Consider the following 15,275-nt stretch of genomic DNA (forward strand, 5'->3'; position numbering starts at 1 on the left):
ATCTGTGTGAAAGCTATGCACCGATGTCTAATTTATTTTTTTCCATAATATTCTTATTGAAAATTTTTATCCCCAAAATAGAGCTTTATCATAAATCACATTTCACTGTCATGGCTGCACGGCTGTAATATCAGGGTTTAACAAATGGATAAACAATGAAACAACTAAATAGAAAAATGAAATGAATAGATAAATTGAACAGGGCTTCTCAAATCAAATGAGTCCATTCAATTTAAAAAAAGTGCTCTTTTTTAATGGATCTGCTATTGTGACTCAGAGAAGAAAACAAAGATTCACACATTTAACTAAGACTCAAACAAGGGAAGAAACTTTTTAACAAACTTTTTATGACTTTGTTTCCTGATACCAAAAAGTGTTGATTTACCATTGTACACAAATAACTAAACAATTTCTTAGAAGCATCATCACGTCTCCAAGATCTGGTTCCTACACATGAAGTCTGACCCTACAGGTCGCAGGTTTATCAGAAAGTTAAATTTGTGTGCAGATACATTTTCAAACAGAAAGTTTGTTCCAGAAAGCCATGTGTCATTATAAAGGGAGAGGTAGGCTTTTGGACCTGTACTGAATCCAGCCACCAGGGGGAGCTCTAGTTGTTATGGCTCCATATGAGATTACTGATGTTTTGGCTTTAACTCAAGACATGACAGCATCAGCATTTGTCACGCCACACAGCAGCTCTGTAGTGTTTGGACAGTATGTCTGAATATCGGCCCCACATCCTCATCCAGCAGCATCCAGTTATTAACAAAGACATCATGTGGAGGAGAATCCTTGGTGTGAGCTGCTGATGTCAGCACGCTCATTAACATCCTCACACTCGCCTGGTGCTCAGGGTTTTGTTGGTGGGAGCACTTTATCCCTCTCCCAGGGGTGTTGTTTATCCTGATTTCACCTTCTTCATTCTGTCTGACATGAATTATTAATTTTTAATAAGGGCAGCTTAACGTTGTCCCTCTCTGGGGGGAGCTGTCCACGTCTAAACGCTGGATGCTGCACGTATTACTCCTCCTCCTCTTTCTCTTCTTTCATCATGATTGGATCACCTTCCATCACTCTCTCAGACTAATAGAAACGCAGCAAAGCATGTCTGCTGGTTGTCTGTTTTTGACTCTAATTATGAGCTGAGGAAGGCCAGAGGAAATGACTTGTCAGTGTTTTTCTAACAAACCCTGAGAGCATGAAGAGGTTTTTCTACTCATCTGTTCTGATCCATCTATCAGTCCACTAAGCTCTGTGTGTTGTCTCTTCTGCTGCAGGGAGCTGGTGGTGATGGTTGTGGCTGTTGCTTGCCTCCACATGTTTGCACAGAGTAACTGGACTGGTCCTCCGGTCTCCATCCCAGACTTGCTGCCCCCGGCCATGCTCTCCCCTCAGGTATGTTTTTAATCTTAATCCTCAATCAGTCTTTATTTAGAGGTTTAGAGTTACAAAATGACAGGATAACACAAGTAGATGTCTGATTAACAAAGAATATAAAGTGATCCTTTGAGGTCAGAGTACAGGCCTGGTGTATTAGCGCTCTGAGCGAAGGTTTGATTACACTGCGATGAATAATTATAGATGTTTTTAGTCCATTAATTAAATTTCAAAGAAAAAGACCCTCAATTTAGATTTTAGATTCAAGATCCTAGAAGCTTTATTCAAGAAGCTATTCGAGTTCAGCTCTTTAACATCATCCCAGAAGAAGCTTGAGCCTGGTGGTTGTGCTCTCAAGGCTCTGCTTGTGTAAAAAATGACACATTTATTAAAACAAGGTACATTCAACATTCAGAGGGAGTTGATGTTTGATCGTTTAGTCATTAGTTAGTCGAATAATGCACACACCTGCATCATTCTGTGATTATTTACCTAAAAACGGTAAAAAATTAACTCTACCACGGTTCCTACAGTAAGGAACTTTCTGCAACCGGCACTGGTATTCCAAGAACTATATTGTTCCTGTGGACGTCTAGTTTTTGTGGCTAGTCTTGTGAAGATGATGCAAATCAGGCCAGTAATGTTTGGAGGAAAAATAAATTAGTTGCACTACACCACCAGACCACTGGAGGGCAGTAACATGGTTATGAAGGCCATTCAGCAAAGGTGACACAATAGAAGCAACAAACCCTCTGCCACAGTTAGCATGGCCGTTTTCCAAACCCCCTACTACACTAGCAGTGCCAACTATCTTGACTGAAATTCAGTCTGTTGTAGTCAGTTTGTGAAAACTTGCTAAATCTGCAGTACACTAAAAATCCCCAGATGTCCTACTGATCCAGGAAAATTTCTCAGTATGCAATTGACCAGTCTACCTGGCATACTGCTTCCCACAATGCACGGCACTAACGCTGTTTGTCCATGTGGGTGGCAGGTTTTGGTGAATTACCACCATCTACTGGAATAAGTCAGCATTTTAACTACAATACGACAACACTAACGTTAGACGGTCTGAGAGATAGAAGGGAAATAACGCAAAGAAACACAAGTAAATCTTGTCACTTCCAGTCGTTAAAGAGGTGTTTACTTCTACAAATTCATTAGCCCGTATAAACCAATTGTTCACTTTTTAAACCATAAGGGGATTATATAGAAGTGGTTTTCCATCAGCTGCAAAAAAAATATCCCTTTCAGATTTATTTTCAGTGAACAATTTAACTTTTGGTGTAAGATTAGAAATCAAGAACAATGATTCTGTGTGATATGATTAATAAAATTGCTGAGATCTGTCCATAGATTTTTATGTACATTTATAATAAAGGCAAAAAAAACTTCATCTGTAGCTCCGCTTCTGAAACCAGAAACCAGAGTAGTATACTACATAACAGACCCAACAGATTAGTCATACTACAAGAAAAAGCAGTAGGCAGTATGCAGTGCCTACTACATACGAAATTCACATGTAGTATTTAGTAGGTGGTTTGGAAAACAGCCCCTGTTAACATAGAGGAGGCTGTTTTTGATTGTTCTCCACTTGAAATGAGACAAGCTCAGATAGCAAAGGTGTCTCAAAAAGCCCAAAACTGAGACTTACAGTATGAAGACGGTAGAGATTAGCCCATGTTTCAGCCAAAGTTCAACGTGCGGTTAATAAAAATTAAGTGAACACTGAAGTGCTAAAAGTTGCTGCTCATCGAGAATCTGCTTGAGGCTGGCTGCAGAAAGACCAGAAGTCATGTACACACCCAGCCATAAAAACAGACTTTTACAGCATTAAAAAACATATTTACAGCCTGGTTCAAAAAACAAATTGATTATCCAATCAGAGACACAGGTCAGGCCACGTGACCGCTGTGCGCCCTGCTTGAAGAGAATCTCACAGCCGGCGTCATAGCGAATGTGGTTGCAACCGCGGATTGGCTTCATTTCACCGTTTCAGGAACAGGCGGATGATGTCATGGATGCTACTTCCATGTTTTATACAGCCTATGGTTTCAGCTTGAAGAGGGACCCTGTTCATAGAGGAGTTTTAGCAGGATGTTTATTCTTCTTAAATAGTTTTAGATTATCACTAATTAGTTATCTGGTGAGAATATTTTGGCATGTAAATATAAAAAACTAAACTAGGATACATTCCCATGATCTTCTTCTGTGTTTGAACAGCCGTTGTAAATTGGATCCTACTGACACGTTCAGCTGAAGGTCTCCAGTTTACAGGGTCACTCTTTAAACTGGAACACTGGAAGCTGACAGAGACACATTCACACTATCAGGCTCAGAGAAGAACCATTGTTCAGGAGGTATTAAACCAAGTCCACCACAGCTGGGGGTCATCTTGTTGAAGTTAGAGGGAAATGAAAACACCGTGGGTGCTCCACAAATAAGCCCTTACAGTAGATTAATAAGTCCAGGACTAAAAAGCACAGAGATCCTCAAAGAGTCCCATAGTTCCTGGGGAAAGTTCCTGTGGTTGAAAAGCACATATGGAGAGTGTATCAAACCAACACACATATTTTTTTTTTTACCAGACTCCCTCAACTGCAGCTCCTCAGGTAAATCTAATTCAGTCTGAGAGGCAACGACTCATCCATGCAGATGAACTCCTGCTGGATGAATGTGTCTGAGTCTATGACACTTTGATAATACCAGCTGAAGAAGTGTTGCTCTGTTCACTGTGTTGTTTTGGTCCTTTGTGTGACTTCAGTCCCCCATCAGTCAACAGTGACAGCTTCAGAGTCACTCTGTTACCAGCTAACAGAGTGACTCTGAATTGTTACTGTTTATTTTCAGTGACTCTGTCTCATGTAATAGCTTTATCTCAGAATCATTAAAAAATTTAAAACCTCATTTTTTATTCCTCGTTATATTTCATGTATTTACAGAAGATGGGAACTTGGTACCGTTTTCGAAAAAGGGATCAAGGAAAGAATCAGTTTATCCTTCTGGAGAGTTTGAGATCAGGACTCTGATTCTTTGCTGAGCTCAGTAAAATAAATTTATGTCTGTGTGTAAAGTGAGCAGAACCACAGAGAGTCGTAGATGGACACCGAACAGGAGTAGTGTCAGTTATGAGGCATCTCTGGGGTCCTAATTACTCCTGCAGGAGGACGCCGTGTCGTGCTGGAAGCAGATTATTGCTTTCACACTGCCATTACACCAGGAGAGAGGCTCTTTCTTTTATCAAAGTAATCCCTTTGGCATCAATAATTCACCAGCTCTGTCACATCAAGGAGCTCGGGCTGTAAAGCAGGTAGTCTGTATATGCATGACAGCGCCGGTAAGAGAGGACAAACATGGTACAGCTTTAGTCAAGTGGATCTGATTTATAAGAAAAGAAGAGAAAAAAGGAAAACAGATTCAAGTCTTTTTTCTGATATTCATTACAGCTGACAGGACCACCAGTATTTTTCTTTGCCTCAGAGCGCTGGGATGCAGGTACACTGGGGACTGAATGGGGGACAGATATACCTGGTTTGATGAAACTATGCAAACTGTGGTGGAATATAAAAATCACAGGGAGAGTTGTTTTAATATGAACTCAAAAACTTCAGCTGAAAAGATAAATTTACCAGGAAAAAATGTCTCCTCTCAACACTTTACGTCTTTATTTTTTATTCTTAGACCATGAGCTCGTCCCTAAAGCCCTCAGTAGTTCTCATTTTTCAGCAGAGATGTCTAAACCAGAGTTTGTCTTTGCCCGACAGACGCAGACCGTGGTGGAGGCCACCCACTCCAGCCTTCTCCTGGATGGAGAGTCTGTTTACAGCCTGGTGCAAAACCCGTTCCTCCTCCTGCTGGCCCGGGTTATCCTCACCAAGTGCTCCTCCAAGATGGACCGCTTACAGGTGAGAGTGTCTTCTGTCCTGTCACCAGCTCTTTTTGAAATATCTTGTCAGTGAGGTTTGTTTCATGGAGATGTAGCTCCTTAAAGAGACCATTCTCACAAACAGTGCATCTGGAAAGTACAGCCTCATTCCAAAATGTATTAAAAAAAAATAATCTCAAAATACTACACATTAATTCATGATGACTGTGAAAATTTTTGTTTCAATTTTGTTTAAAAACAAAACTACTTAAGACAAAAAATCTTATCGTCACAAGTCTGTTTGAATATGATGCCACAGGCTTGGCTCACCTCTTGGGGCAGTTTGTTCCATTCCTCTGTGCAGCACTTCTCAAGCTCCATCAGGTTGGAAGGGGAGTGTAGGTGCAGAGACATGTCAGATCTATTCAGAGATGTTTGATCAGATTTATGTCTGGGCTCTGGCTGGACCACTCAAGGACCTTCACAGAGTCTTCCTGAAGCCACTTCTTTGGTATCTTGGCTGTGGTCTTAGAGTTGTTGTCCTGCTGAAAGATGAACTGTCGCCCTAGTCTGAGATCAATCTAGAATGTCTCTGTACATGTCTGCATTCATCTTTCCCTCCATCCTGACTGGTCTCCCAGTTCTTGCTGCTGAAAAACATCCCCACAGCAAGATGCTGACACCACCATGCTTCACTGTAGGGATGGTATGGTCCAGGTGTTGAGTGGTGCCTGGTTTCCTCCAAACATGGCGCCTGGTGTTCACACCAAAGAGTTCAATCTTTGTCTCTTCATAGAAGAGGAGTTTCTATATCATGGTCTGAGAGTCCTTCAGAGGCCTTTTGGAGAACTCCAGGTGGGCTGACATGAGCCTTTTACTAAGGAGTTGCTTCAGTCTGGACAGTCTACCATACAGGCCTGATTGGTGGATTGCTGCAGAGATGGTTGTCCTTCTAAAGGGTTCTCTTTGCTCCACAGAGGACCATGGAGCTCTGACAGAGTGACCATCAAGTTCTTGGTGCCCTCCCTGGCTAAGGGTGGATTCACACCTGCTTGTTTGGGGCGGTTGTACCGAAACAGTGAGCAGCCCCCCCCCCCGGAAACCCGGTTAATTTGGGCAAATGTGAACACAGTAAGATGCAGGACAAAACAAGCGGGTCGAGGTAGGTGATAGGTGGTCTCGGCTTGCTTCCATTTCGAGCCCTGTAGCGGTTCCTTTACAGTGAAAACACAAGCGCCCCAGCAACTGGCACAACTGACTTGTAATTGTGGCTCACACTGTAGTGATGCGAGCAGTAATTGTCAAAACAGTAGAAGAAGAAGGAGTGGAAGAATCAACAACAGCAGCAGAAGAAGAGAAGACTGAAGAACTGAGGAAAATGAGTTGTGGGTTCATATGGGGGGGTAAAGAAATTAAGTGCCTTATCGAAGTGCCTTCATGCAGTCAGGACTCTTAAAAACTACATTTGTTGATCATATAGCACACGCTGTTACATGAGCCATAAACGCTATAACGCTAATTAGCCACGCACGTTGTTGATGCTCCATGAAGATAAGGAAACTCCCCACCTTACGGGTTTGATTTCTGACCAATAAGAGAAAAAAAATCGATCACATGTAGCATTTGTTTGCAACTTTGGACCACAACAAACTTTTGCTGTGTGAACCCAAACAAACAAAGTGACAACCGTCATAACTGTTTTATTTTTGCCCCTGAATCGGAACAAAGGAAACAAGCCACAGGTGTGAATGCACCCTAAGGCCCTTCTTCCCCGATTGCTAAGTTTAGATGGACGACCAGCTCTAGAAATGTCTTGGTGGTTCTGAGCTTCTGATGATGATGGAGGCCACTGGTCTCATTGGGACCTTCAAAACAGCAGAAATTTTTCTGGACTCTTCCCCAGATTTGTGCTTCAAGACAATCCTGTCTGAAACAGTTCCTTTGACTTCCTGCTTGGTTTGTGCTTTGACACTCACTGTCACCTGTGGGACCTTATATAGACACAGGTGTGTGTCTTTCCAAAACATGTCCAATCCACCGAGCTTACTGCAGGTGGACTCGGGTTAAGCTGTAGGAACATCCCATAGATGATCAGTGGAAAGAGGACGCACCTGATCTCAGTTTGGAGCTTAATGGCAAAGACTGCGCACATTGTGTTTTGTATAGAAAATGCACAAGATGCAGCAGCACTTTGGGATCTTAGAAAAATGTCTTATTAGGGTGTTTGTAGTTCACTTCTGATCGACTCCTTTACAACCTCCATCACCATAAAGATGCGCTCCCATTTTGGCAACAGAAGCAGCGTTAAGCTCCTAAAGGATCTGTACCGGAGCTCATTTTCTACATGTTTTCTCTGCTTTTAACCTGTACCGTTTGTTGGAAACCAAATGCAGAGTAATTGTTGTAAATTGTGACCAGTAGCTGTATCCTCTGGCCTCAGCTCTCTGTAAGTCACAGCCTCCTGAAGAGCAGTTTAATGTAAAGTCACACAGGGCAGGAAATCACGGTGATGCTGATGTTAGAGAACGTGCTGCGCATCACACAGCAGCAGTTGGCGTGCAGACACCAGTGGAACAATGCTGCTCATCTAAAGGTGATTTAGGGTTAATTTGCTCTTTAAATGCTAATGAGACACAGGGGAATTAATTACCATCACCAGTCCACAGCAAGCAGCGGGGAGGTGGAATGGTCCGGCTTTAAGCGTTGGAGTTAAGAGCATGACTGAGCCACAGCTCCTCTTGGATGATGTTTTTCAGCCTCTCCAGCGTATCAAACATCCATTTCACTCCCTCTGGCAGCCGCTCACAGCCCATTGCACAACAGTAAATATGGAAGCAGAAGGAGAAGCTCTGCTGGTTAGGAGACAGGTGTGCACATGTGCACGGACGTGATGAATATACGCGTGAACATGCTTAGTTTGTGTGTGTGTGTGTGTGTGCTGGAGGATAAGGATTCAGTGAGACAGACAATTAAACCTCCATGTAACCACGCAGCAGAGGCCGGGGTCATCCTCCATAGAAAATGAGGCAGGAGATATCCTGCCTGACACACAAATAAGCTCTTTTACATGGTTCACTTCCACCCTCTCAGCGCGCGGCGGGAGCAGGAGGCTGCCAGGGCTGAGCCTGTTTGGGGGTAAAAAAGAAGTATAGCGCTTACATCGCTGCGAGACATTTCTTTTTCCTCGCTGCCGCTTTGTGTTGTGGTCAGACGCTAAAAACGAAGGAGTTAGCTGTTTTTAGAGCGCGGTCAGCACTTTGCTCCCGCAGCACCACTCTGACTGTTTGTGTTCTGTTTGTGCCCAAGGGGCCGAGAGCAGCGTTTCGTGTTTATTTATTAATCTAAGCATGTTCTCTCAGACCTCATGGTATGTGACTGAAATCTCAGCCAAATGAGGGAAAACCAACAGATGTGCACATTTTCTTCAAACAGCAAAAGAATCTAAGCCACAGACTCACTTTATTCCAACTTATTGAGAGGCTGATTTACAATTCTGCCCACGAAATGTCACAACTCAAGTAAAAAAATCAAAACAAGAATGCATGAAAAACAATCAAATACCATTTTGGTCTGAATAGAACGACCTCTTTTTAAGTCTAACTCTTTGAAAAAGACACTGAAGCTCATTTATTTTTTTCAAAGAGGGGAAATTGTGCTTTTTTGAGTCCTCTGGTGCCCTCATTGTAGCTTAAAATGATTCAGAACAATCCTTATTTTTCTCACAATGGTGCTTTATAAAACCCTTATTTCAGCCTCTGTCCGAACACTTTGTTCTACCTGCTGTCTCTTCAAGACTCCCTGCAACAAACCCCCCTCCCTTTGATTGGTCAGTCCTCTGGAGGCCTGATGGGGGCGGATGAAGGGGCAACATCCAGTTTAGAAAAAGAAGCCTATGTGAAAGTGCTAAAAGTTGCTGTTCACTGAGAATCCTCAAGGCTAGCTGCAGAAAGACCAGAAACCATATATTCACCACCAAAAAAACCCAAACAAACAGATTTTTATGGTTTAAAATGATATACACTCACCGGCCACTGTATTAGGCACACCTGTCAAACTGCTCGTTAATGCAAATTTCTAATCAGCCAATCACATGGCAGCAACTCAATGCATTTAGGCATGTAGACATGGTCAAGACAATCTGCTGCAGTTTAAACTGAGCATCAGAATGGGGAAGAAAGGTGATTAAAGAGACTTTGAACGTGGCATGGTTGTTGGTGCCAGACGGGCTGGTCTGAGTATTTCAGAAACTGCTGATCTACTGGGATTTTAACCCACAACCATCTCTAGGTTTTACAGAGAATGGTCCCAAAAAGAGAAAATATCCAGTGAGCAGCAGTTCTGTGGGCCAAAATGCCTTGTTGATGCCAGAGGTCAGAGGAGAATGGACAGACTGGTTGGAGCTGATAGAAAGGCAACAGTGACTCAAATAACCACTGGTTACAACCGAGGTCTGCAGAAGAGCATCTCTGAACACACAACACGTCCAACCTTGAGGCAGATGGGCTACAGCAGCAGAAGACCACACCGGGTGACCCTCCTGTCAGCTAAGAACAGGAAACTGAGGCTACAATTCACACAGCAACACCAAAACTGGACAATAGAAGATTGGAAAAACGTTGCCTGGTCTGATGAGTCTGGATTTCTGCTCCACATTCAGATGGTAGGGTCAGAATTTGGCATCACCAACATGAAAGCATGGATCCATCCTGCCTTGTATCAACGGTTCAGGCTGCTGCTGCTGGTGTAATGGTGTGGGGGATATTTTCTTGGCTCACTTTGGGCCCCTTAGTACCAACTGAGCATGGTTTAAAGTCCACAGCCTACCTGAGTATTGTTGCTGACCATGTCCATCCCTTTATTACCACAGTGTACCCATCTTCTGGTGGCTACTTCCAGCAGGATAACGCTCCATGTCATAAAGCTGGAATCATCTCAGACTGGTTTCTTCAACATGACAATGAGTTCACTGTACTCAAATGTCCTCCACAGTCCCCAGATCTCAATCCAACAGAGCACCTTTGGGATGCTAAGTTTGACCACAGTTTCACAATCAGGAATTATTCATCACAAAGTTACCATGGTGATCTCTGGGTATTAAAGTGTACAATTGCCTGTGTTTTTTGTACTTCAGACACCAGAAGCTCTGGTTTGTGCATGTCTCTTCGCTCAGAAGTTGAAAAATTTTCAGAGGTGCACAATGTGGAAGTTTTCCGTGTGAAAAGGACCTTGCCATGGGCTGAGGCTGCTAAAAGGACAACATTCGTCCACACGAAGCTGCAGACCTTGCAGACACGTCAAGCATAAACCAAGCTTTAGAAAGGAAGCTCAAAGCCTGCAACATATCCAATGTGACCCCCACTAACGATCAGCTTCATTACTCTGCATCAAGAACAGACAGGTGATGTAGCAGAGACTACGTCCATATTTATACAGTTTATGGGGCTGACCTTTGGCAAACCTTGGTGTTTGAGGTCCGTCCTTCCAATGTCTCCTGAGGAGATCCTAATGTGATGACCTCATCATTTTGGTAAATCATGCAAACTCCACACCATGAACACACCTCCACACCTCGGTCTGTGACTTAACACCACTAACCACCGCCCCACAGTGCAGCCTCACATTCTCATCCGTCTGCCTTCGTGTTTTTGCAGCTGCTGCCCTGGTGGACTCTACGTTACATCAACCTGCACCAGCAGATCCTGGAGGCCTGCTCTCCTCAGCTCCTGGAGTTGGCGAAAAGCTGCATGGACAAAGGTTTGTGAGCACATCTGGACGTTTGACATGTTTATATTGGTGTGTGATAAGCTAATGGAAACATTCACTTGGCAGACGTAGTTGTTGACAGAAACCCACAGGCTTCTGTGCTGCACGACATGATTGGAGCTTTTAACGAGAAGATGAAAGCCCAGGATGACCTGTGGGACTTTGTGGAATACTTATCTCCCAAACCCAGTCTGGAGTTTCTTTTCTTAACATTGTACAAAAAGGGCAAAGAGTCTGTAGACTGTCTGAAGCCAGGATCAAACTTTAGGTTGTATATTTTGTTGAATTTGATCAAACGAAAAACAAATTTCTTTATTAATTTGATTTTAACTCCAAGCTTTACCTCACTTCACAAACAAAACTCAAAGTCTGGTCTGTTTTATGAGAGTATTCCTGTGTGGTTTAGAGATTTGATACCTCAGTGTGTGAAGTGAATTCACAAAGTGACTTCACAAAGAAAAGCTTGGTTCCTCTTTTCCAGTTCGAACCCAGCAGCAGGGTTTTTATTCCAGGCTTTATAAAATGTTTGTTTCATTAGAGCTTCTTCTCTCTCATCTCTCGGCTGCTGCTGCTGGCTGGAGTTTATTGTTTGGAGGGAGTGGGTGTGTTTGTTGGAGAGCAGTGTGTTGTGTGATGGTTAACAGAGTGTGAAGGGTGAGCGCTACGTGCAGGCTACAGAACAGCCAGATCCATATTCTGGAGGAGCGGTCGGCCTCACAATCCTGTTACGAGTGACGTGAGGAGGGAAGTGAGGGGGGGTCTGCTGTGAAGAGCATGCAGATCTGTTTATCCCCACGCTCAGCGGCTCTGGGTGGCTGCTCCATCATGTTAGCTCTGGATGTGAGATTGTGCTCGGTGGGGAAAGTGCTGCTGACTTAATTTCCTGATCTTTCTTTTCAGTGGTGCTGCTCGTTACCAGCGTGGCAGCTTTTATTAAGTGCGTGCAGTCAGAACAGACTCACTGACTGAATGTTTCTGTGTTTCACATCTTATCCTCGGCTGCATACTTTAATACCCACACTGAGACAAACTCCTTGACTGAATGCCTTTTGTATGAGTCTGTGTTTTGTTAAAGGGCTTTAAAAGAAACTGTTTGTTTAGTGGGACTGCACAGGCTCATCTTAAAATGAGATGTTCACAGGTTTAAAAAAATCACATCTTTAATGTTTTCTATTTCAACGCACATCTGTTAAAACAATATTGACTGAGATTCACTGGTACTTTTTCATAACGAATTGTTAGTTTGTCATTCCAACCTTTAACACAGAGACACAAATTTTCAGTCAGGTATAAAAATCTTGATTGATAAAATCTTTGGTGTCTCAGAGAGTTGGACTTTTTTTGTTATAAAACAGTTGGATGTCAAGATTTCATCCATTGTAAATGTTCACAAACAGTGTAGTCCAAGCGTGGCCCTGTAGCCAGCTGTCTGAGGGTGTATTCACACCTGGATCGTTTGGGGCAGTTTTTCTGAAACAGTGGGCAGCCACCCTGAAACCCCGGTTTGTTTGGGCATGTGTGAACACAGCAATTGCACTCTGATGCAAGACAAAACAAGCGGGTCGAGATCACCAAAGATAGGTGGTCTCGGCTCACTTCCATTTGAGCCCTGTAGTGGTTCTTGTGCATTGAGAACACAAACGCCCCAGCAACCGGCACAACTGACTCATAACTGTGGCTCACACTGCAGGGATGGGGGCAGTAATGAGCCAGGTTGACAACTGTACAGTCAAAACCGTAGAAGAAGAAGAAGGAGTAGAAGAATCAACCACAGCAGCAGAAGAAGAGAAGACTGAAAAACTGAAGAACTGAAGAAAATGACTTGTGGGCTCATGTGGAGCAGTAAAGAAATTAAGTGCCTTAAAGTGATACTCCGGGATGGAACAAGTTGGGTCCTATCACAAGGTTTAGGGCAGAAATTACCCCTACAGCAGTGTTTTTGTGCAGCAGCAGCCCAGAGCGCTCACACCAAACAAAATAATCTGATATGGGTCTGCATTCACGCTTTATTTAGAGAGTTTTCAGCGTGTTACTTTCACACAAAAACACCGCTAAATAAGGCTCTAGTTCTCATCGTGTCATAAAACGGCGCTACCTCCACTGCAGAGCCACAGCTGGCTACGAGGCGCTTGCCGCTTAGTGTATCAGTCCGCACGCGCGGTGTGCCAGATAAAAACAAATGCAGGTAGTCTGCCAGGACGAAGAGACACGATGAGAACTAGAGCCTTATTTAGCGGTGTTTTTGTGTGAAAGTAATGCGCTGAAAATTCTCTAAATAAAGTGTGAATGCAGACCTGTATCAGATTTTTTTGGTGGGAGTCCGTTTATTTGTGTTTTTGGTCAAGTAAAATATGGCTCCGTCTGAGTGCAGAGGAAACCGGCAGAGGAGCAGGGAGGGGGTGTTTGGTGCAAGTGCTCTGGGCTTCTGCTGCACAAAAACACTGCTGTAGGGGTAATTTCTGCCCTAAACCTTGTGATAGGACCCAACTTGTTCCATCACGGAGTATCACTTTAATGCAGTCGGGACTCTTAAAAACTAGCACTGGTACATAAGCCAGATAAATGCTACAGTGGCATTTGTTTACAACTTTGGACCGCAACAAACTTTTCCTCGTGAACACAAACAAACCAAGTGACAACTGCTACATTTGTATCATTTTTGCCCCCCTTTTTTTCCATTTTGTAAATACTTCATTTATGGCTTCGCAGATATAATGGCATAAAATAGACAAACAAGAAAACAAAAGAAGCTGCGAACACCAGCAAATGACAGAATGTACACAGAAACATAAATAAGCATGTCAGTCCACACATTAAAACAAGAGTCCAAAAGAAGTCCATATAGCCAGAGATCGAGTCCATGAGGCCGAGGTTAAACATTTTGTTCCTTAAAAAAGCTGTGAACGGGCCATAGGCTGTAAAAACGTCAACTTTGTCTCTGTAACATCAACATTACACCGCCTTTTGAAGAGACGTTTTGAGGCCCGGGACAGAAGCATTACGTGCTAGTGACATAGTGGTGTTACAAACACAGGAAAGCATAGAGCTGAGTTGAATAGATCTGTCTTATGGATCAGCCCTTTGCCACTAATAACCAATCTCTCATTTAGGCCTGGGTCAGTAACAAGTTTTGCTGGACGATAGATTGTCCCACAAATAAAGACAATAAATGATATTATTGACAGTATTATTTTGAGACCAAATTATTATTGTTAAAGTCATCAAAATAACATATCACAATAATGCAATACACCCTTTCAAATGCAATAAACTTTTATTTCTCATGAGTATTTTTACTAATTTAATTGGAATACTTTCAAATATTACTTTTAGATATCCAAAAAAACAAACAATAAAAATAAAAATGGTCTCTCAGTCAAAAATTGTACTTGAGTAAAAAACTGAGTAAAAAAGCAGAATTTCTTTTGTGATGTAGCGAACTACACTCTCTGTGTCCATGTAAATTCTCACTCATCCAGCTCAGTGTTATTCTGATCGCACCAAACTGAGGCAACTGGACTGTTCAGTTTGTTTCTCCCCTAATGGATGAGTCTTCATCAGCTTTATCCCAAACTACAAGTACAAACAGGCATGCACATGGCGATATATTGAGACCAGCAAAATTATTGAGTTAATTTCATTTATTGAATAATTAATTGATCCTATTGTCCCAGGCCTCCCCCACTTTTAATCTGTATCAGATCAATACACTAAATGAGGATTGGTGCATCCTGATCCTCGACAAATTTAAGAGGCTGAAATATTGCCATAAATCCAAAGTCAAACTTGTTGTGTTGCATGTAAATCTCTCTCGCGCTCTGCTCATACTTAACGTCTCCCCATGAATGTTGAATAGGAGTGAGAGGGTGTGTTCCTCATCATGTATTATACACCACCTCCTTCTGCTTTCTCCTGCTGGATGATCTCAGTGCCTGCGTGATGCAGCCTTTGTCGAGGCCGAATTAACAATCAGATCAGATGGAAAGAAAGGAAGGAGTAGACGTGCAGCTCAGAGCGCCTCCCTCACCTCCACCTCCACCTCCAGGTTCTGTTTGTCTTTTTAATGTGTCACTTCAAGGCCTGCGCTCTGTGGGCCGGGTCTGTGCAGACAGCAGCTGTGCTCGGTGTGTGGATTGGATGGTGCTGTGGGTGGATGGACGGGGATGTTAGGGTTTGTAGAAATCTCCAAACTGTGATTTATCACCCAGAAGAAGTGTGTGTGGAGTGTCTCTGGATGCAAAGAGTGTGTGTTTTCATTTTTTTACAG

At 43.0% G+C, this 15,275-nt stretch overlaps 1 protein-coding gene across 1 annotated transcript in view; it reads left to right on the forward strand.

Annotated features, from left to right (window-relative positions):
* Positions 1-15,275, forward strand: part of ttc27 (tetratricopeptide repeat domain 27) — a 104,617-nt gene that overhangs the window by 17,012 nt on the left and 72,330 nt on the right. The window contains exons 3-5 of the mRNA XM_074675070.1: positions 1,281-1,398; positions 5,145-5,285; positions 10,897-10,999. Coding sequence (XP_074531171.1) covers positions 1,281-1,398; positions 5,145-5,285; positions 10,897-10,999 — 362 coding nt within the window. The remainder of the gene's footprint in view (positions 1-1,280; positions 1,399-5,144; positions 5,286-10,896; positions 11,000-15,275) is intronic.

This window comes from Halichoeres trimaculatus, unplaced genomic scaffold, assembly GCF_033239565.1.
Source record: "Halichoeres trimaculatus isolate MK-OKI-2021-1 unplaced genomic scaffold, fHalTri1.1 fHalTri1_scaffold_8, whole genome shotgun sequence".
In the NCBI taxonomy this organism is placed as follows: domain Eukaryota; kingdom Metazoa; phylum Chordata; class Actinopteri; order Labriformes; family Labridae; genus Halichoeres; species Halichoeres trimaculatus.